The 22,728-nt window shown below is 46.4% G+C and overlaps 1 protein-coding gene across 1 annotated transcript in view; it reads right to left on the bottom strand.

Annotated features, from left to right (window-relative positions):
* Window positions 1–22,728, bottom strand: part of LOC136628571 (CD109 antigen-like) — a 177,187-nt gene that overhangs the window by 57,197 nt on the left and 97,262 nt on the right. Inside the window, exons 19-22 of the mRNA XM_066604580.1 lie at window positions 19,871–19,994; window positions 19,640–19,757; window positions 8,709–8,822; window positions 6,490–6,702 (exon numbers count right to left, since the gene is read on the bottom strand). Coding sequence (XP_066460677.1) covers window positions 6,490–6,702; window positions 8,709–8,822; window positions 19,640–19,757; window positions 19,871–19,994 — 569 coding nt within the window. The remainder of the gene's footprint in view (window positions 1–6,489; window positions 6,703–8,708; window positions 8,823–19,639; window positions 19,758–19,870; window positions 19,995–22,728) is intronic.

The raw sequence follows: 22,728 nt of genomic DNA, 5'->3' as shown, positions 1-22,728 counted from the left end.
CTATACTGCTACTACTGAAATTTTAAAAATACTGTGCTCTCCCTATACTGCTGCAACGTAAATGTATTTCTGCTGCTTTGGCTATACTGCTTCTATGGTAATGATACTGGGGCCTGTCTATACTGCTACTACTGAAATGTTACTAATACTGGGCTCTCCCTATACTGCTTCTACGTAAATGTTACAGGGGTCTGTCTATACTGTTGCTACTGAAATGTTACTGGGGTGTGTCCCTACTGCTGCCAATCAAATGTTACTGGGGTCTCTCCTTTCTGTTAGTACTGAACTGTTACTGGGGTCTGTCTATACTTATACTACTGAAATGTTACAGGGGTCTGTCTATGCAGCTGCAAATGAAATGTTACTGGGGTCAGTCTATACTGCTGCAAATGAAATGTTACAGGGGTCTGTCCCTACTGTTACTACTGAACTGTTACTGGGGTCTGTCTAAACATACACTACTGAAATGTTACTGGGGTCTGTCTATACTGCTACTACTGAAATGTTAAAAATACTGTGCTCTCCCTATACTGCTGCAATGGAAATGTAATCTGCTGCTTTGCCTATACTGCTTCTATGTAAATGTTACTGGGGCCTCTCTGTACTGCTACTACTGAAATGTTAGAAATACTGTGCTCTCCCTATACTGCTGCTACGGAAATGTTAATCTGCTGCTTTGCCTATACTGCTTCTACATAAATGTTACAGGGGCCTGTCTATACTGTTGCTACTGAAATGTTACTGGCGTGTGTCCCTACTGCTGCCAATGAAATGTTACTGGGGTCTCTCCCTACTGTTAGTACAGAACTGTTACTGGGGTCTGTCTATACTTATACTACTGAAATGTTACAGGGGTCTGTCTATGCAGCTGCAAATAAAATGTTACTGGGGTCAGTCTATACTGCTGCAAATAAAATGTTACAGGGGTCTGCCCTACTGTTACTACTGAACTGTTACTGGGGTCTGTCTATACTTACACTACTGAAATGTTACTGGGGTCTGTCTATACTGCTACTAGTGAAATGTTAAAAATACTGTGCTCTCCCTATACTGCTGCAACGGAAATGTTAATCTGCTGCTTTGGCTATACTGCTTATACGTAAATGTTACTGGGGCCTGTCTGAACTGCTACAACTGAAATGTTAAAAATACTGTGCTCTCCCTATACTGCTGCAACGGAAATGTTTATCTGCTGCTTTGCCCATACTGCTTCTACGTAAATGTTACTGGGGCCTGTCTATACTGCTTCTACTGAAATGTTAAGAATACTGTGCTCTCCCTATACTCCTGCAACGGAAATGTTTATCTGCTGCTTTGCCCATACTGCTTCTACGTAAATGTTACTGGGGCCTGTCCCTACTGCTGCCAATGAAATGTTACTGGGGTCTGTCTATACTTATACTACTGAAATGTTACAGGGGTCTGTATAAAGCTGCAAGTAAAATGTTACTGGGGTCTGTCTATAATGCTGCCAATGAAATGTTACTGGGATCTCTCCCTACTGTTAGTACTGAACTGTTACTGGGGTCTGTCTATACTTATACTACTGAAATGTTACAGGGGTCTGTCTATACAGCCGCAAATGAAATGTTACTGGGGTCTGTCTATACTGTTGCCAATGAAATGTTACTGGGGTCTCTCCCTACTGTTACTACTGAACTGTTACTGGGGTCTGTCTATACTTACACTACTGAAATGTTACAGGGGTCTGTCTATACTGCTGCAAATGAAATGTTACTGGGGTCTGTCCCTACTGCTGCCAATGAAATGTTACTGGGGTCTGTCCCTACTGTTAGTACTGAACTGTTACTGGGGTCTGTCTATACTTATACAACTGAAATGTTACAGGGGTCTGTCTATACAGCTGCAAATGAAATGTTACTGGGGTCTGTCTATACTGCTGCCAATGAAATGTTACTGGGGTCTCTCCCTACTGTTAGTACTGAACTGTTACTGGGGTCTGTCTATACTTATACTACTGAAATGTTACAGGGGTCTATCTATACTGCTGCCAATGAAATGTTACTGGGGTCTGTCCCTACTGCTGCCAATGAAATGTTACTGGGGGTCTGTCTATACTTATACTACTGAAATGTTACAGGTGTCTGTCTATACAGCTGCAAATGAAATGTTACTGGGGTCTGTCTATACTGCTGCCAATGAAATGTTACTGGGGTCTCTCCCTACTGTTACTACTAAACTGTTACTGGGGGTCTGTCTATACTTATACTACTGAAATGTTACAGGGGTCTGTCTATACAGCTGCAAATGAAATGTTACTGGGGTCTGTCTATACTGCTGCCAATGAAATGTTACTGGGGTCTGTCCCTACTGTTGCTACTGAAATGCTACTGGGGTCTGTCCCTACTGATGCTACTGAAATGTTACTGGGGCCTGTCTGTACTGCTACTACTGAAATGTTACTAATATTGGGCTCTCCGTACACTGCTGCTATGGAAATGTTACTGGGGCCTGTCTATACTGCTACAACTGAAACATTACTAATACTGGGCTCTCCCTATACTGCTGCTACGGAAATGTTACTGGGGTCTGTCCATACTCTTACCACTGAAATGTTACTAATTCTGGGCTCTGCCTATACTGCTGCTACTGCTATGTTACAGGGTTGTGGAAATGGAGGCTTCCCAAAGACATGATGGCGGCAAGGCCGCACTACTAGGTCCCCAGGCGCGACAATGTTTCAGCTACGCGGTTACTGAGAAGGTGCATATAACCACAGACACGTGCACAGGACACGCACTGCCTCAAAAACATCCCCCTCCTCCTCCAACAATGAAAACATTCTTGGCAAATGCTTTCGCAGTGGTCCGTCTGGTGGCAGTCCAAGAATTTCACCTTAAACGACATAATAAGAAAGCCCCCCACCACGGCCCACTTAATCCTGGCCACATTCCGAAAACCAACTAAATAAAACCGCGCTAATAGGTCCACACTCCACAACTTAATCCTGGCCACATTCCGAAAACCAACTAAATAAAACCGGCCTACTATGTCCACACTCCATAACTTCATCCTGGCCACATTCCAAAAACCAAATAAATAAAACCGCGGTACTAGTCCGTTATCCCTAGCTGAAGCTTTCAGCCGACTGGTAGAGCAATGGTGGCTTCCAACTTGTTGGTACTGCTAAGTCCAAAGATAAACGTACAGCTGAGGTCGGAATACAGGTGACTATAGAACACAGCATCCCTGCAGGGCAAGGGACAGAGTAGCAGCAGGCACCGATCCTTCGTGGAAGCAGGCCAGCTGAGAACCACATACTCCCTGAATGATTTTGGACTGACTGATGATGAGGCCTTTACTTGTGATCATCTTTAGTAATTCCTAAGAAAGATGCGTGTTAGTAGCCGGAAACTTGGATTGCTATTTGCTAACACTTTGAAATGGACAACAGAAAACATATGAATGAAGCCTTTCCATATTTCAGCTTGAGATGAGGAGGAGTGCAGACTTTCAGTACCTTGAGTATCCTTTTCATTGCAATCAAATGCCCCTCTCTTGTCTCAGAAAATACTAGCTTTTCCACATAGGTGTTGTCTATCTGTCTATACTGTTACTACTGAAATCCCACTAATACTGGGCTCTGCCTATACTGCGGTTACGGAAATGTTACAGTGGTCTATCGATACTGTTACTACTGAAATGTAACTGATACTGGGCTCTGCCTATATTGCAGCTACTGAAATGTTACTGGGGTCTGTCTGTACTGTTACTACAGAAGTGTTAATATGGTCTCCCTCGACTTCTGGAACATAACATTTAGTGGGGTCAGCTTATACCTTTGCTACAGGAGTATTACAGGGGTCTGTGCATACTATGGGTGCACTAAGTGTTCCCATCGCAGTGTTCAACATACATGGCCCCCCAAAAAATTACCCAGACTGACTAGGGCATGCAGTGTGGGCCGAAGCCAACCTGCATTTCTTCTCACGTTACCTCAGCTTTAAGGGCGGCACTGCAATGGGATATGTTTATGTACCGTCGGTGGCTTCCTGGGAACCACCCCTGCTGTGAGTGCACACAGACTTCCCATAGCGGAGTTGTACCGACCTGTGACTATGTAAATTGCCCAGACTGACTGGAGCATGCAGTGTGGGCCGAAGCCAACCTGCATTTCTTCTCGCGTTACCTCAGCTAAGGGAGGCACTGCAATGGGATTAATTTATGTTCTGTCGGTGGGTTCCAGGGAGCCACCCATGCTGCGGGTGCACACGGAATTCCCATTGCGGAGTTGTACCTGCCTGTGTCTATTTATTAAAAAACCCCAGTCTGACTGGGGCATGCAGTGTGGGCCGAAGCCCACCTGTATTTAATCTGACGTAAGCTCAGCTGTGCATGGCACTGCAATGGGATTTATTTATGTACCGCCGGTGGCTTCCTGGGCCCCACCTATGCTGTGTGTTCACCCGGAATTCACATAGGGGAGTTGTACCGGCCTGCGTCTTTTTATAAAAAAAACCCAGTCTGATTGGGGCATGCAGTGTCGGCCGAAGCCCACCTGTATTTTATCTGACGTTACCTCAGCTATCCGGGGGACTGCAATGGGATTTATTAATGTACCATCGGTGGCTTCCTGGGACCCACCCATGCTGTGGGTCCACTCCACACAGACTTCCCATAGGGGAGTTGTACCTGTCTGTGACTATTAATTAAAAAACCCCAGTCTGACTGGGTCATGCAGCGTGGGCCAAAGCCCACCTGTATTTAATCTGATGTTAGCTCAGCTGTGCAGGGCACTGCAATGGGATTTATTTATGTACCGCCGGTGGGTTCCAGGGAGCCACCCGTGCTGTGGGTGCACACGGAATTCCCATTGCGGAGTTGTACCTGCCTGTGACTATTTCTAAAAAAAACCCAGTCTGACTGGGCATGCAGTGTGGGCCAAAGGCCACCTGTATTTAATCTGACGTTAGCTCTACTATCCGGGGCACTGCATTGGGACAAACTACAGGAGCAATACAGCACTAATGAGACATTCACAGCTACGCTAGCATTGGAGTCTGCTCGAGGCCCACGATTGCTGAGGGTTTGTGCAGAGGCCTATGTCCTGGGTGCAGTGAAAATCCGCTTCCTGCCTATGATTGCTGAAGCTGTGGGCCAAGGCCTATGTTGTGGGCGCAGTGCAAGTCTGCCATGTTTGGCCGCTCAGATTCATTAATTGTTCATGTCTTGGGTTGCCTAGGACCCACCTATGCTGTTGGTGCCCACTTAGTTCCCATTGCGGTGTTTGACCTGTCTGGCACAAAGACACTGACTGACTAGGGTAGGGGGCAGAGTGCAGATGGCTTTCCCCTTGCAATGTCGATTGAGCTATGCGACACCTTGATAGAATGAATACTGTGTGGGCACATGGATTCCCCATTGCTATGCCCACATTTGCAGCTCCTGACGGAGGTGGCACAGGATTAGATTTCTCATTGCTTCTGTACAGCATTGTGGGCTATTGCCCCGCCCCTTTTAAAGAGGCTCGCTGCCTGGCCCTGCCAAACCTCTGCAGTGTGTGCCTCTGGTTCCTCCTCATGGCAGACACATTTATAAATAAACATGAGGGTGGTGTGGCTATGCAGCCAGCGTGTGGCATGAGGGCAGCTGAAGGCTGATCAGGGACACTTTTGTGTGCACTGCGGACGCAGGGTCGTGCGGGGGGGTTGGGCAGCATGTAACCCAGGAGAAGAGGCAGCGGTGTGTCCCGCAAGCAGTGCTTGTGCTTAGTTGGAGGTAGTGTGGTGCTTAGCTAAGGTGTGGCTTACTAATGAGGGTTTGTCAGAAGTAAAAATTGTTAGGGGGGGGGGGGAATCTTGTCGCTATTGTGGCTTAATAGTGGGACCTGGGAACCTGAGATGCAGGCCAGCATGTTGCCCCTCGCCTGCCCTATCTGTATCTCTGTCGTTTCCATCACTTTCTTTGATTTTCCAGATTTTCACAAATGAAAACCTTAGCGGAGCATGGGTCATATACAAAAATGCTCTTCAATGGGGTTCCTTACTCGAAACGAACTCTCGAGCATCGCGGAAAAGGTCGACTCGAGCAACGAGCACCTGAGCATTTTGGTGCTCGCTCATCTCTAAATGGAATCCCTTCATCCAGTAGTGTCTACCAAAAGTTGCCCTCCATTGTTTCTAAGCTTCCAGAATGCATTTATCACTTATTTGCATTCACAGCCATTGACACAAACACAGCAGGAAAGACTCCCAAAAAATGTACACTTGAACTTAGAAATTGCACCACCAATGCAATTATGTGGTGATATCATGTAATGCCTAGTTTTAACTATTGTTTCTGTAAGCTGTTTGCAACCACTGTAACTCTCTTGTATACTATCACTATCTTTGTATATGCTTCATAGACCATATGTTGTTTGTCTTGTGCTATGTTATAATGCACTAAATATATTATTAGCTGCTTAAAAGAGGGAAAAAATTGGCAGTATTATTATGCTGGCATGAAAAATGGCCATGTTAGAAGTACCTTGACTATGAGTTGTTGAGTTATTCCATCTGAAGCATGGGAGGATGTGGCCTCCACCGTTATTGGAATCTTGCCCAGTTGAGTAGCTCTGATTGGAAAGTAAACAATTTTTCCCTCTTGACTTGGGACTAACACAGTCTGTTGGACCTCAGTTGCATTTATAGACGATATTTCTATGTAAAATGCAGCACTTTGATAAAGGGTAACAGAAACCTATGGAGGGAAAACAAAAGGTCAAGTGCTTCAGCCAAAGTTATGTGTAATGCACTGAGCTGATTTATTCAATGCAATACAATGTTTTTAATTAAAATGTCTAGTAAAGAATATCTACATGTACGCTGTAATGAATGCAGAACGATACAGGAAATCAGAAAATACAAAACTGAGAGCAATACAGTTGTGTCTGCTCTAATGTTTTTAACTGGTTCACTTGTGCATAAGTAAACCATAACGTCAGACCTTTTGTCCTTCTCATACTGGAATAATCCTTCTGTAGGAAAGTGAGCTCAACTGGAAATGTTTATTGGTTGAAAGGTGATTAGCAATGTGATTTAAAGCTACAAATACTTAGCATTTTTGATTTCTCTCTTTATTAATATCAACTTTAACACAACCTTATCTGTGTCTAAGTAATCATAACAATGAGAAGACTTTCGAATTGGGTTAGTAAATATGCAGTCTGGAACGGAAATTCTATTTCCCCACCTGTCCACACTTAAAGTCTACAGATTATAGTTACTTCACATGTAGTGCACCAGAGGACATAGGAGCTTCTATAGAGGCAGACTTCATGTTGGGCTGCTCTTTTTAGGGTGCATGGTCTACTTGGATAGGGACATAAACTTAGGGACACAGTAGGATCCAGACAAGTGTGCATATCATGAGTCTGGTGCAGTACTGGAATCACTTGTTATAATCACAGCTGGCGGCAAACCTGGTCAAGGAGGCAGCCGGAGTCTGGTACATGAGATGGCCATGCAACACAAAAGGCTCAAGCAGTAGCGAAGTCAGGAGGAAATAGCTGGGTACTGGTACACGAGATGGCAGAGCAGCACAAAGGATTCAAGCAGTAGCAAAGTCAGGAGCAGATGGCCGGGGTCTGGTATACGAGATGGCGGTGCAACACAAAAGGTTTAAGCAGTAGCGAAGTCAGGAGGAAATACATGGGGTCTGGTGCACAAAATGGACGATCAGTTAGTAGAAGGGCAGGTATGCAGGAAAATAGCTTGGTTAGAGGCACAAGGCACAATAAACACGCAAGGAAGGAGAATACAGGACCAGGTTTACATAGGAGGCTAATTGGGGAAGGTACAGGACACAGGGAAACATGGAGCCAGGACATGGAACAGGAGACAAGGGACGAAGAACATGAAGGTAGGAATCAGGGGAGCTATCCAGCATGGTATAGTTCAAAAGAAAGGGCTGCTGCTTGGAGTGCAGGAGGTTGTAGGTTCATCCAACAAGTATGGAAGTATCTCTTCCAACTAGTTGACCAGACACTGAATTTCCTATTTTAGTTTTTAGTGAAGCTACCAATAAAAATTAAAGTTTAGTGCTTTTTTTATCTCAATAAATATAATCCTAGCACAGGACCCTGTCAGTCTTAGAATATAGAACGCTTTCCTCTGTCAGTGAGTATCAAAAGAAATGTTAAATGTTATACCATGTAAAAGAAATGTTAATGTTTTGCTGTGCAATGCTTAAAAAAAATTGGACTGGTTTCACATTGCGTTTTGAGAAACTGTAGTATGACGCAGCAAGGCGCCCAGGGACATTCGAAACGATGCCGAGTAAAGACATGTGTTTACAAAAATACAGTTTTATTTTGTTACAGGTTTGGGGTGAGTGGTAAGAGAAAACCCTGAAACACATCAGGAAGAAAACAATATTATTAATAATACCCAGCTGCTGACTACAAGTTGTTGAAAGTCTATTCTGATTGCAATATGTCATGTTGTACTTACAATGCCCAAATTATGCCCTCAATGCCCAAATATAGGTAAAAATGTATTAAAAATTAAAATGTGTTTCCTTGATCCTTATATCTACAAAATATACAAGTACATGAGGGGTTCAAAGTCTTCATTATCGTTCAGAAGTTATTCAGCAAACTTGTTTCCAAAGTTTATTATGCTTGACATTGTAATATCTGACCACTAATAACTATGCTTTCCTGGCTATCTTTATGCGCATGAGACTAAACAATTTTTATTCTTTACCTCTGTCTCTTCTTCCAAATAATTGAAGATAACAACTTCCAAGATAAATTGTTCTCCTCTGGTAATATAACTGGGGAGATTCAAGGAAAGAAAAAATGGCTGAAATGATTCCAACTGCAAAATAAAAATAAACAGTTGTGATGTAAGACAAATGTAAAATGTTATGTCCATGAATTAATAAGGAAATGTCAGAATGAGTTGTAATGAAGACTAAAATAGGTTAATTGGCATTTCAATTGAGCAAGTTTAATTTACTGAAAATTGGTTTTTTGGCTTTATCGATTTGGAAGTAAAGAATTATGGAAACACTGGACACATGAAAATAATAATACACCAAATAGAATCCGAGCTGAGCTTTGTCTAAACATTATTTGCTATTATGTCATCCATGTATACAACTAATGAATCTTAATCTGTTACATGCACTTTTATGTGTTTATGTTACCACAAGACAATATTAGACTTGAAAGTACACGATGAAGTATAAACTAACTGGGGTATAATACATGACTGGTTCACCATATACAATATAGCATATAGCAAGTAGTAAATAAGATTCGTAGGAATTGTTTGGTGCATGAAAGCCAGTTGTTTTGAATGTTTGAATCAGAATAGCAATGTGAGCAGTTGAAGATACATTCTTCATTCCTGTTAACGTTCTTTATAGTAGATTTATTTAATACCCTATAATTCAGTGGCTTAATTATTAGAGATGAGCGAACGTACTCGTCCGAGCTTGATATTCGTGCGAATATTAGGGTGTTCGGGATGCTCGTTACTCGTAACGAGCACCACGCGGTGTTCCGGTTACTTTCAGTTTCCTCTCTGAGACGTTAGCGTGCTTTTCTGGCCAATTGAAAGACAGGGAAGGCATTACAACTTCCCCCTGTGACGTTCAAGCCCTATACCACCCCCCTGCTGTGAGTGGCTGGGGCGATCAGATGTCACCCGAGTATAAAAATCGGCCCCTCCCGCGGCTCGCCACACATGCCTTGTGACTTAGCTGAGGGAAAGTGCTGCTGCTGGTGCTGCTGTAGGGAGAGCGTTAGGAGTCAGTGTAGGCTTCAAGAACCCCAACGGCCCTTCTCAGGGCCACATCTACTAGTGTGCAGTACTGTGTTAGCACAGTATTTTTATTTTTTTTTGTCCAAAATTGGATCTGCAGGGCATTGCGCCCAGCAATAGGGACAGAAGTGGGGGTTAGGCAGGGAGAGTGTTAGGAGTTAGTGTAGGCTTCAAGAACCCCAACGGTCCTTTCTAGGGCCACTTCTATCCGTGTGCAGTACTGTCCAGGCTGCTGTTAGCAGTGTTGCATATTTTTTTTTCTTCTCAAAACCGGCTGTGCAGAGCATTGCACCCGGCATTAATACTACAGGGATAGAATTGTGTAGGCAGGGCCAGAAGACATTTATTATTCATTGAATACACACAGTGGGGTCTTCCCTAAGCTAAAAAGGAAAAAAATTATATTTGGCCAGCCTGTGTCAGTCCTAAGGTCTGCGTGTACGTGTGTGCTGCGTGTACAACGTACAAAAATCAGACGCAACCAGCTACGCTTTACTGCAGCCTAGCGCCATTGTCTTTCCTGACTGGCAAATACCTGCTCTGCTAGAGTTAATAACTCTGCTACACTATACTTGTGTGACACTTTTTGAGGGCCACACCACAGATATTAAACTTCTTGTTCATTGAATATACGCAGTGGGTGCTTCCCTAAGCTAAAAAGGAAAATAAATTATATTTGGCCTGCCTGTGTCAGTCCTAAGGTCTGCGTGTACGTGTGTGCTGCGTGTACAACGTACAAAAATCAGACGCAACCAGCTACGCTTTACTGCAGCCTAGCGCCATTGTCTTTCCTGACTGGCAAATACCTGCTCTGCTAGAGTTAATAACTCTGCTACACTATACTTGTGTGACACTTTTTGAGGGCCACACCACAGATATTAAACTTCTTGTTCATTGAATATACGCAGTGGGGTCTTCCCTAAGCTAAAAAGGAAAAGAAATTATATTTGGCCTGCCTGTGTCAGTCCTAAGGTCTCCGTGTACGTGTGTGCTGCGTGTACAACGTACAAAAATCAGACGCAACCAGCTACGCTTTACTGCAGCCTAGCGCCATTGTCTTTCCTGACTGGCAAATACCTGCTCTGCTAGAGTTAATAACTCTGCTACACTATACTTGTGTGACACTTTTTGAGGGCCACACCACAGATATTAAACTTCTTGTTTTTCATTGAATACACGCAGTGGGGTCTTCCCTTTGCAAAAAAGCGAAAACATTATATTTGGCCTGCAGGCTTGCGCCAATTTATTTCCTGCCTGGGAAATCAAATCACTGGTAATACAGCATGCTGAGGGGTAGGGGTAAGCCTAGAGGACGTGGACGTGGCCGAGGACGCGGAGGGCCAAGTGAGGGTGTGGGCACAGGCCGAGCTCCTGATCCAAGTGTGTCGCAGCCGACTGCTGCGCGATTAGGAGAGAGGCACGTTTCTGGCGTCCCCACATTCATCGCCCAATTAATGGGTCCACGCGGGAGACCTTTATTAGAAAATGAGCAGTGTGAGCAGGTCCTGTCCTGGATGGCAGAAAGTGCTTCGAGCAAGCTATCATCCACCCACAGTTCTGCGCCGTCCAGTGCTGCAAATCCGAATCCTCTGTCTGCTGCTCCTCCTTCCTCCCAGCCTCCTCACTCCACTACAATGACACCTGCTCAGGAGCGGGAACACTCCCAGGAACTGTTCTCGGGCCCCTGCTTAGATTGGACAGTAGCGGTTCCTCTCCCACCAGAGGAGTTTATCGTCACTGATGACCAACCATTCGAAAGTTCCCGGGGTCCGGGGGAAGAGGCTGGGGACTTCTGCCAACTGTCTCAAGAACTTTCTGTGGGTGAGGAGGGCGATGACGATGAGACACAGTTGTCTTGCAGTGAGGTAGTAGTAAGGGCAGTAAGTCCAAGGGAGCAGCGCACAGAGGATTCGGAGAAAGAGCAGCAGGACGATGAGGTGACTGACCCCACCTGGTGTGCAACGCCTACTCAGGACAGGTCTTCAGAGGGGGAGGCAAGGGCATCAGCAGGGCAGGTTGCAAGAGGCAGTGCGGTGGCCAGGGGTAGAGGCAGGGCCAGACCGAATAATCCACCAAGTGTTTCCCAAAGCACACCCTCGCGCCATGCCACCCTGCAGAGGCCGAGGTGCTCTAAGTTCTGGCAGTTTTTCACAGAGACGCCTGACGACCGACGAACAGTGGTGTGCAAACTTTGTCGCGCCAAGATCAGCCGGGGAGCCACCACCAACAGCCTCACCACCACCAGCATGCGCAGACATATGATGGCCAAGCACCCCACAAGGTGGGACGAAGGCCGTTCACCGCCTCCGGTTTGCACCGCTGCCTCTCCCCCTGTGCCCCAACCTGCCACTGAGATACAACTCCCTCTCAGGACACAGGCACAACCGTCTCATGGCCTGCACCCACACCCTCACCTCCGCTGTCCTCGGCCCCATCCACCAATGTCTCACACCGCACAGTCCAGCCGTCGCTAACGCAAGTGTTGGAGCGCAAGCGCAAGTACGCCACCACGCACCCGCACGCTCAATCGTTAACCGTCCACATAGCCAAATTTATCAGCCTTGAGATGCTGCCGTATAGGGTTGTGGAACCGGAGTCCTTCAAAGCTATGATGGCGGCGGCGGCCCCGCGCTACTCGGCGGCGGCCCCGCGCTACTTCCCGATGTGCCGTCCCAGCCCTGCACGACCACGTCTCCCGCAACATTGTACGCGCCCTCACCAACGCGGTTAGTGGCAAGGTCCACTTAACTACGGACATGTGGACAAGCACAGGCGGGCAGGGCCACTACATCTCCCTGACGGCACATTGGGTGAATTTAGTGGAGGCTGGGACAGAGTCAGAGCCTGGGACCGCTCACGTCCTACCCACCCCCAGAATTGCGGGCCCCAGCTCGGTGGTGGTATCTGCGGCGGTGTATGCTTCTTCCACTAAAGCACCCTCCTCCTCCTCAACCTCTGTCTCGCAATCTAGATGTGTCAGCAGCAGCAGGACGTCGCCAGCAGTCGGTGTCGCGCGGCGTGGCAGCACAGCGGTGGGCAAGCGTCAGCAGGCCGTGCTGAAACTACTCAGCTTAGGAGATAGGAGGCACACGGCCCACGAACTGCTGCAGGGTCTGACAGAGCAGACGGACCGTTGGCTTGCTCCGCTGAGCCTCCAATCGGGCATGGTCGTGTGTGACAACGGGCGTAACCTGGTGGCGGCTCTGCAGCTCGGCAGCCTCACGCACGTGCCATGCCTGGCCCACGTCTTTAATTTGGTGGTTCAGCGCTTTCTGAAAAGCTACCCACGCTTGTCAGACCTGCTCGTAAAGGTGCGCCGGCTCTGCGCACATTTCCGCAAGTCCCACACGGACGCTGCCACCCTGCGCACCCTGCAACATCGCTTTAATCTGCCAGTGCACCGACTGCTGTGCGACGTGCCCACACGGTGGAACTCTACGCTCCACATGTTGGCTAGGCTCTATGAGCAGCGTAGAGCTATAGTGGAATACCAACTCCAACATGGGCGGCGCAGTGGGAGTCAGCCTCCTCAATTCTTTTCAGAAGAGTGGGCCTGGTTGGCAGACATCTGCCAGGTCCTTCGAAACTTTGATCAGTCTACCCAGGTGGTGAGCGGCGATGCTGCAATCATTAGCGTCACCATTCCTCTGCTATGCATCTTGAGAAGTTCCCTGCAAACCATAAAGGCAGCCGCTTTGCGCTCGGAAACAGAGCCGGGGGAAGACAGTATGTCGCTGGATAGTCAGAGCACCCTCCTGTCTATATCTCAGCGCGTTCAGGAGGAGGAGGAGGATGAGGAGGATGAGGAGGAGGGGGAAGAGACAGCTTGGCCCACTGCTGACGGTACCCATGCTGGTTGCCTGTCATCATTTCAGCGTGTATGGCCTGAGGAGGAGGAGGAGGAGGATCCTGAAAGTGATCTTCCTAGTGCGGACAGCCATGTGTTGCGTACAGGTACCCTGGTACACATGGCTGACTTCATGTTAGGATGCCTTTCTCGTGACCCTCGCATTCAACGCATTCTGGCCACTACTGATTACTGGGTGTACACACTGCTCGACCCACGCTATAAGGAGAACCTTCCCAGTCTCATTCCCGAAGAGGAAAGGGGTTCGAGAGTGTTGCTATACCACAGGACGCTGGCGGACAAGCTGATGGTAAAATTCCCATCCGACAGCGCTAGTGGCAGAAGGCGCAGTTCCGAGGGCCATGTAGCAGGGGAGGTGCGTAGATCGAGCAGCATGTACAGCCCAGACAGTGCAACAGTCTTTAAGGGCCTGGCCAGCTTTATGGCTCCCCAGCAAGACTGTGTCACCGCTCCCCAGTCAAGGCTGAGTCGGCGGGAGCACTGTAAAAGGATGGTGAGGGAGTACGTAGCCGATCGCACGACCATCCTCGGTGACGCCTCTGCCCCCTACAACTACTGGGTGTCGAAGCTGGACACGTGGCCTGAACTAGCGCTGTATGCCCTGGAGGTGCTTGCTTGTCCTGCGGCTAGCGTCTTGTCGGAGAGGGTGTTTAGTGCGGCTGGGGGAATCATCACAGATAAGCGTAGCCGCTTGTCAACCGACAGTGCCGACAGGCTAACACTCATCAAGATGAACAAAGCCTGGATTTCCCCAGACTTCTGTTCTCCACCAGCGGACAGCAGCGATACGTAAGCAATACGTAGGCTGCACCCGCGGATGGAAGCTACGTTCTCTCTCACCATCCAAAACGGGGACATTTATGCTTCATCAATCTGTGTCTAATATTCCTCCTCCTCCTCCTGCTCCTCCTCCTGAAACCTCACGTAATCACGCTGAACGGGCAATTTTTCTTAGGGCCACAAGGCTCACTCATAATTTTTCTGAACAATTTTTATATGTTTCAATGCTCTGAAAAGCGTTGGAACTTTAACTTGAACCAATTTTTCGTTAAACTGGGCTGCCTCCAGGCCTAGTTACCACTTAAGCCACATTAACCAAAGCGATTAATGGGTTTCACCTGCCCTCTTGGTTGGCCATGGCCAATTTTTTTCAGGTACATTAGTACTGTTGATACAGCAATTTTTGTGGGCCCTCGTCTACAGTGTAATCAAATAAATTTTTAGCCCACCTGCATTAAGCACAACATTACTACCTCAGCTGTGTTGGGCAATGCAATGGGATATTTCTATGTACCGCCGGTGGCTTCCTGGCACCCACCCATGCTGTAGGTGCACACGGAGTTTTTACTACATCTGTACACTTGAAAAGAATCCCAGTCTGACTGGGGCATGCAGTGTGGGCCGAAGCCCACCTGCATTAAGCACGACATTACTACCTCAGCTGTGTTGGGCAATGCAATGGGATATTTCTATGTACCGCCGGTGGGTTCCAGGGAGCCACCCATGCTGTAGGTGCACACGGAGTTTTTACTACATCTGTACACTTGAAAAGAACCCCAGTCAGACTGGGGCATGCAGTGTGGGCCGAAGCCCACCTGCATTAAGCACGACATTACTACCTCAGCTGTGTTGGGCAATGCAATGGGATATTTTTATGTACCGCCGGTGGGTTCCAGGAAGCCACCCATGCTGTCGGTCGACAGGGACTTCACAATAGGGAGTTGTACCTGCCTGTGTCTATGAATTAAAAAGCCCGGTCTGACTGGGGCATGCAGAGACACCTTGACAGAATGAATAGTGTGTGACACATAGGTTCCCCATTGCTATGCCCACGTGTGCAGCTCCTGATGGCGGTGGCACAGGATTCTATTTCTCATTGCTTCTGTACAGCATTGTGGGCTATCGCCCCGCCACTTTTAAAGAGGGTCGCTGCCTAGCCGTGCCAACCTCTGCAGTGTGTGCCTGCGGTTCCTCCTCATGGCAGACGCACTTCTAAATAGACATGAGGGTGGTGAGGCATTAGGGCAGCTGAAGGCTGCGCAGGGACACTTTGGTGTGCGCTGTGGGGGGGAGGGGGGGCGGTTGGGCAGCATGTAACCCAGGAGAAGTGGCAGTGGAGTGTCATGCAGGCAGTGATTGTGCTTTGTTGGAGGTAGTGTGGTGCTTAGCTAAGGTATGCATTGCTAATGAGGGCTTTTCAGAAGTAAAAGTTTTTTTTTGGGGGGGGCCCACTCTTGCCGCTATTTTGGCTTAATAGTGGGACCTGTGAACTTGAGATGCAGCCCAACATGTAGCCCCTCGCCTGCCCTATCCGTTGCTGTGTCGTTCCCATCACTTTCTTGAATTGCCCAGATTTTCACACAAGGAAACCTTAGCGAGCATCGGCGAAATACAAAAATGCTCGGGTCGCCCATTGACTTCAATGGGGTTCGTTACTCGAAACGAACCCTCGAGCATCGCGAAAAGTTCGTCCCGAATAACGAGCACCCGAGCATTTTGGTGCTCGCTCATCTCTATTAATTATAGATGGAAGTCGTTGTATTTGGTATATGCACAAATCTCAATTGAAACAAAAATGTATCTGTTATACAAATTGTGGTTGATATCCTTCTTCACCTAAAGAAATCTGTCACTACACATTTTTGTTGGAACTTCACAAGAAAAAGCTATATTTACAGAAAACATATCACTATGTCAGCCCTAATAATATATGAGCCTTGGTGTGATGCTGTAATAGCATTATGTTACTAGGTACAGTTATATCTTTATTAGAACATGATTAAAAACTTTGGCTTTTCCCAAATAAAAAATTCAAACTACAGCTAGCTTTTCCTTACATCATCAACATGCTATGAGTAAGAGCTACTTATAGCTTCAAACAAGTAGGATATTTTTCTTAGAATCTGTACCCCAAGTTTTAATCATGTTCTAATAGAGATATAATTTTTTACCCTACTTGGAAATAACTCTTTTTGTTATTTCACAAGATTTCACCTGAGAACCAATTTAGTGGCTTTTTTTTCTGCGATGTGAGTGGTTTCAAGGACAATCAACACATATAAGGAGACAGTGGGCTGATGTTTTTCAATTTTTTCTGTGTGACAAATCGAGCGGGCGAAAGGAAGTACAGGAAGATAGACTGTTTAATATTCATTGTAGTTCTCCCTTATCACCTGACTACCCAATCCTAACCCAGGCATTTGCTTAAAGGGGTTTTCCCATTACTTTAAATGTTTTTCATAACCACTCTGTCCTTCCTGGTTGTTGCTGACCAGGACATATGACTGCTGCAGCCAGTCACTGACTATTAAAGGTCACTGCTGTGTCCAATGATTGGCTGCAGCAGTCACATGTCCTGGTGAGCAGCACCCAGGAAAGACAGAGTGGCTGTCAAGCAATTTTAAGTAATGAGAAAACCCCTTTAATGAACTAATGTGCAGTTCTGCAAACTGGGCTAGGGACTGGGAGCCTTTAAGTATCTGTGGAACACTAAGAATATGTTTAGGTTTTAGAGGCCAGCCTAAACTGAAATACATTATAATTTTTTTCCCAGCCTTGGGGACACAGAGACATTAAGAACTTGTTGTACGTTAGGGTCTCTCTATTTTTCTTAATTTTATTATCAGAACTGTTTTGTATTTATTGTATGCCATTTTATTTTGTCTTCCTTTTATCTTTTTCGTAAACACTGCATATTTTGTATTATAATTAGAGATGAGCGAGCATACTCGTCCGAGCTTGATACTCGTTCGAGTATTAGGGTGTTCGAGATGCTCGTTACTCGTAACGAGTACCACTCGATGTTCGGGTTACTTTCATTTTCTTCCCTGAGAAATTTGCGCGCTTTTCTGGCCAATAGAAAGACAGGGAAGGCATTACAACTTCCCCCTGCAACGTTCAAGCCCTATACCACCCTCCTGCAGTGAGTGGCTGGCGAGATTAGGTGTCACTCGAGTATTAAAATCTGCCCCTCCCGCGGCTCGCCACAGATGCATTCTGACATTAGTTCAGGTAAAGTGGTATCTTGGTGGAGCTGCTATAGGGAGAGTGTTAGGAGTATTTTAGGCTTCAAGAACCCCAACGGTCCTTCTTAAGGCCATAGAAATCGCAGATCGCACCTATGTGCGATCTGCGATTTCTGTTCTCTTCTCTATATGCGCTCAATGGGGCCGGCGGCAGCAGCGCCAACCCCATTGAGAACATATAGAAGACAAATCATTCTTCTCTGCCACAGCTGTAACAGCTGTGGCAGAGAAGAACGATGTTTGCCCATTGAATTCAATGGAGCCAGCAATACAGCAGGTTCCACTGAAAGCAATGGGCTGCCGGATTGCGCGGGGATGAATTGTCGGGAAGGGCTTAAATATATAAGCCCTTCCCTGCAATTCATCCAGAAATGTGTTACAATAAAAATATATACCGGCGTATAAGGCGACGGGGCGTATAAGACGACCCCCCCAACTGTCACCTTATACGCCGGCAATACAGTGGAGCAAAGACTAAAAATCATTACTCACTTCTTCTGACGTTCTGCGGTGCTGCTGCAGGCTGTCGCTCCCTCCTGGTTCCCGGCAGAGCATTGATTTCTCTACGAAGGGCTTTAAATCCCCGCCTCCAGAAACACACGTGCCTTCAGCCAATCACAGCCAATGACAATGATGTCATTGAATGGCTGTGATTGGCTGTGTTTCTGGAGGCGGGATTTCAAGCCCTGCGTCCAGAAAGCAATGCTCTGCCGGGAACCAGGAGGGAGCGACAGCCTGCAGGAGCAGCGCAGAACGTCAGAAGAAGTGAGTAATGATTTTTATTCTTTGCTCCACTGTATTGCTGGCGTATAAGGTGACAGTTGGGGGGTCGTCTTATACGCCCCGTCGCCTTATACGCCGGTATATATTTTTATTGTAACACATTTCTGAATGAATTGCAGGGAAGGGCTTATGTATTTAAGCCCTTCCCGACAATTCATCCTGCGATCGCCGGCAGCCCATTGCTTTCAGTGGAACCTGCTGTATTGCTGGCTCCATTGAATTCAATGGGCAAACATCGTTCTTCTCTGCCACAGCTGTTACAGCTATGGCAGAGGAGAACGATCTTTACGCTGACAGTGCGGGGCGGGGGGGGGCCACTCTTGCCGCTATTGTGGCTTAATAGTGGGACCTGGGAGCTTGAGATGCAGCCCAACATGTACCCCCTCGCCTGCCCTATCCGTTGCTGTGTCGTTCCCATCACTTTCTTGAATTGCCCAGATTTTCACAAACGAAAACCTTAGCGAGCATCGGCGATATACAAAAATGCTCGGGTCGCCCATTGACTTCAATGGGGTTCGTTGCTCGAAACGAACCCTCGAGCATTGCGAAAATTTCGTCCCGAGTAACGAGCACCCGAGCATTTTGGTGCTCGCTCATCTCTAATTATAATCTAAAAACGAAGATGTGTGGACATTGTGTATCTGTCTCTAAGCCATCATAGTTTTATGCCTTTGATTGTGGAAAAGCAGTGTCTGTGTATGGAGATTCCTTGGCCTTACCAAGAATGGTAGTAGTGAGTATTTTGGAGTGTGTGGACTGTGTTGGGGTGTGATCTATGGTCAATTTCTAACCTGAGTGGAAGGGGAGAGCAAGACTGTGTGAGATAGATCAACCCCTGGTGGTTGCACCCAAGTCACGTGTTATGAGAGTGCGTATGTGGCAGATGTTATCACAGAGGAAGCCACATATAGGCACATAATGTACGTTAGCAGCAAAGATAAGGGCCTATATGCAGCTTTTCCTATCATAACGCAGCCTTAAAGGCAATTTCTTGAAAATCACTTTAACAATGCATTAACTAATTCAATGAGCATCAATCAGTATAGAAATTGCTCAATATATATTCAATTTATGTATAGAAGGGGGTTAAAAATTATGCTTTCTTGCTTGTGTAATTACTGTTAATATAAAACAATCATTCAATTGTATGTATAAGAACCATGTCATACTCTCTGTACAATTACAATTACCTGCACAGGAGATTCCAAAATCCCAAATCCTAAATTCTCTGAAATTACAAATGCTTTTGTGATCCAAGTAGTGATGGTATCTGGCACAATCTCATCTATTTGTATAAAAGTTTCTCGTCTAAAAATAAAGGAAAATAATCAGTACTTTTACATCATGGTTCATACAACACAGTTATAATATATAATTGACTCTGAGAATACAGATTAATTCAACGAATTGTTACATTTTACCCTGTATTAATATTCTTCCAAATCCATGTCTCAGGAAAATAAGATCTGATACGAGAGCCACCAAAATTGAGAGAATGCCAGGTCGGCAAGAAGTCCGCTGAAGAGTCATAATGTGTTTTCATCACTGTAACAAAAATTGAGATTTTCTGAAATAAAATAAATTCATAGATTCTGAAGTCAAAGTATAAAGTGACAGAAACATCTCTATTTAACATAGTTGGAGATATGCTTTCAGAAATTTTTCCTGTAGTCATGGAAATGTAAGTCAACCTTCTAAATGTTAGTAAACATTTTCATAACAAAATTAGACACATGTAATGACTAGAAATTGTGAAATAATGTCCACAAATCTAAATTCTGATATTGGCAAAGAAAAAACTTAATTTAATTTATTCAGCAAAATAAACCATATTTTACCTTGTAAGTACACTTGGCTTTTTAATAACATATATGCATGCAAAAGTTGGACACTCAGATAGACACTCAGATCGAAATATGCGGCTGAAGAAGAATGCTGCATATATGATGGTTGGCAATAGTCACCAACTCAATGGTCCTAGAGCAGTGGTGGCGCACCTATGGCACGTGTGCCAGAGGCGGCACGCAGAGCCTTCACTGCTGGCACGCACGTTGGCGCCCGCATACCATGTTAGTGCATATCAGCCAGTGTGCCACGGCTCCCCTGCCGGTATTCACTCAGCTGATCTGATCCCGGCGCACAGTGTGACATAACTGTGCAGCTGGGATCCTTCTCCCCTGATGTCTCCTCCATGGTTTCAAGAGAGTGGAGGGGAGGAGGCATCCAGCAGCACTCTGATGTCACGATGTGTACGTGGGATCAGCGCTGCTAGCAGCACCGAGCAGAGGAGCAGCAGCACTTCAATGAGGAGGAGGGGGTAAGAATATGGGTCTCGGGGGCGCAATCGCTACTGGGGCTGATATAGGCAAAACTATTAGTAATAGTGTCCCCTATATAGGCCCCAGTGTAATAGCATTACTACAGAGCCATTGTGGTATGTCACTATTACTACTGGGGCCGCTGCGGGATGTCACCTTTACCACTAGGGCCACTGTGGGAGGTAACTATTGCTACTGGGGCCACTGTAGGATGTCACTATTACTACTGGGGCCACTGTGGGTGTCACTATTACTACTGGGGCCACTGTGGGATGTTATCATTACTACTGGGGCTGCTGTGGGATATCACTATTACTACTTGGGCCGCTGTGGGATGTAACCATTACTACTGGGGCCGCTCTGGGATGTCACCATTACCACTGGGGCCACTGTGGGATGTCACCATTACTACTGGGGCTGTTGTGGAATGTCACTATTACTACTGGGGCCGCTGTGGGCTGTCACTATTACCGCTGGGGCCGCTGTGGGGTCACTATTACCGCTGAGGCCGCTCTGTGGGAGGTCACTATTACTGCTGGGGCCACTGTGGGGGTCATTATTACTGCTGGGGTATGTTTACAGGGGGCGGACATGCTGCAGAATGCCCTCAATGGAAATTCCCGGGCCAAATTCTGCAGCATTTCCGCATGCAAAAAGCAGTAATAACCTGCACCCTGTTTATTTTGAATCAGCCCTGTCCTTTTTATAACGACGAAGGTAAAAATCATACGTTGTGATAAGCCCCCCCCCCCCCGAGATGTTGGCACTTTGCGGTAAATAAGTGGGTTTTAGGTTGTAGTTTGGGCACTCGGTCTCTAAATGGTTCCCTGGAAACAACATGGATGCTCGACACAGTTAGTGAGTTGCGAGGAAAAGAATGCCAAAGAACACGCTGGCTGGACACAATCAAGGTGAAGACAAACATGCAAATGAAAAAACTGAAAGAAATCGGTCAAAGTTAGGAAAGCATGGAGAACAATGGTCCATAAAGTAACCGAAGGTCGTCCTCAATTGAATGGATAATCATTATGATCATTTAATAACATTCTAGTTTGTACTTCATAGAATATACGCAGTGGAAACTTTGTTATTACCTTGTGTACTTTTTTTAATACTAGTTGGTGTACTTACATTTACAAGAAAACGTAAATGAACACTTTGAAACTACCTGGATTTCTACATTGATTACTAATAAAATGTCTGATCTTTATCTAAAACACAACAGCACACTAAAGCCCTTATTTACAAGGAACGAATGTCGGGCAAATGATGCCAGATACTCATCCCCACATGTACTCGCTCCCGTGTCATTACATAGGATCGAGTAACACTGGCTTTTTCACTCCTTACTCTCTCCCACCCCTCTCCATTCATTTAAAGGGGTTGTCCCGCGAAAGCAAGTGGGGTTCAGCACTTCTGTATGGCCATATTAATGCACTTTGTAATGTACATCGTGCATTAATTATGAGCCATACAGAAGTTATTCACTTACCTGTTCCGTTGCTGGCGTCCTCGTCTCCATGGTGCCGTCTAATTTCAGCGTCTAATCGCCCGATTAGACGCGCTTGCGCAATCCGGTCTTCTCCCTTCTGAATGGGGCCGCTCGTGCCGGAGAGCTGCTCCTCGTAGCTCCGCCCCGTCACGTGTGCCGATTCCAGCCAATCAGGAGGCTGGAATCGGCAATGGAACGCACAGAGCCCACGGTGCACCATGGGAGAAGACCTGCGGTCCACCGTGGGTGAAGATCCCGGCGGCCATCTTCGCAAGGTAAGTAAGAAGTCACCGGAGCGCGGGGATTCGGGTAAGTACTATCCGTTTTTTTTTTTAAACCCCTGCATCGGGTTTGTCTCGCGCCGAACGGGGGGGGGGCTATTGAAAAAAAAAAAAAACTGTTTCGGCGCGGGACAACCCCTTTAACATAGCAGACGTTTAGTACTGAATGGCTGCTGTTTACACTGAAC

The sequence above is a fragment of the Eleutherodactylus coqui genome, chromosome 1 (assembly GCF_035609145.1).
Source record: "Eleutherodactylus coqui strain aEleCoq1 chromosome 1, aEleCoq1.hap1, whole genome shotgun sequence".
In the NCBI taxonomy this organism is placed as follows: domain Eukaryota; kingdom Metazoa; phylum Chordata; class Amphibia; order Anura; family Eleutherodactylidae; genus Eleutherodactylus; species Eleutherodactylus coqui.
The sequence above is the reverse complement of the archived record's forward strand: the minus strand, read 5'-3'. Positions and strand labels throughout refer to the sequence as shown.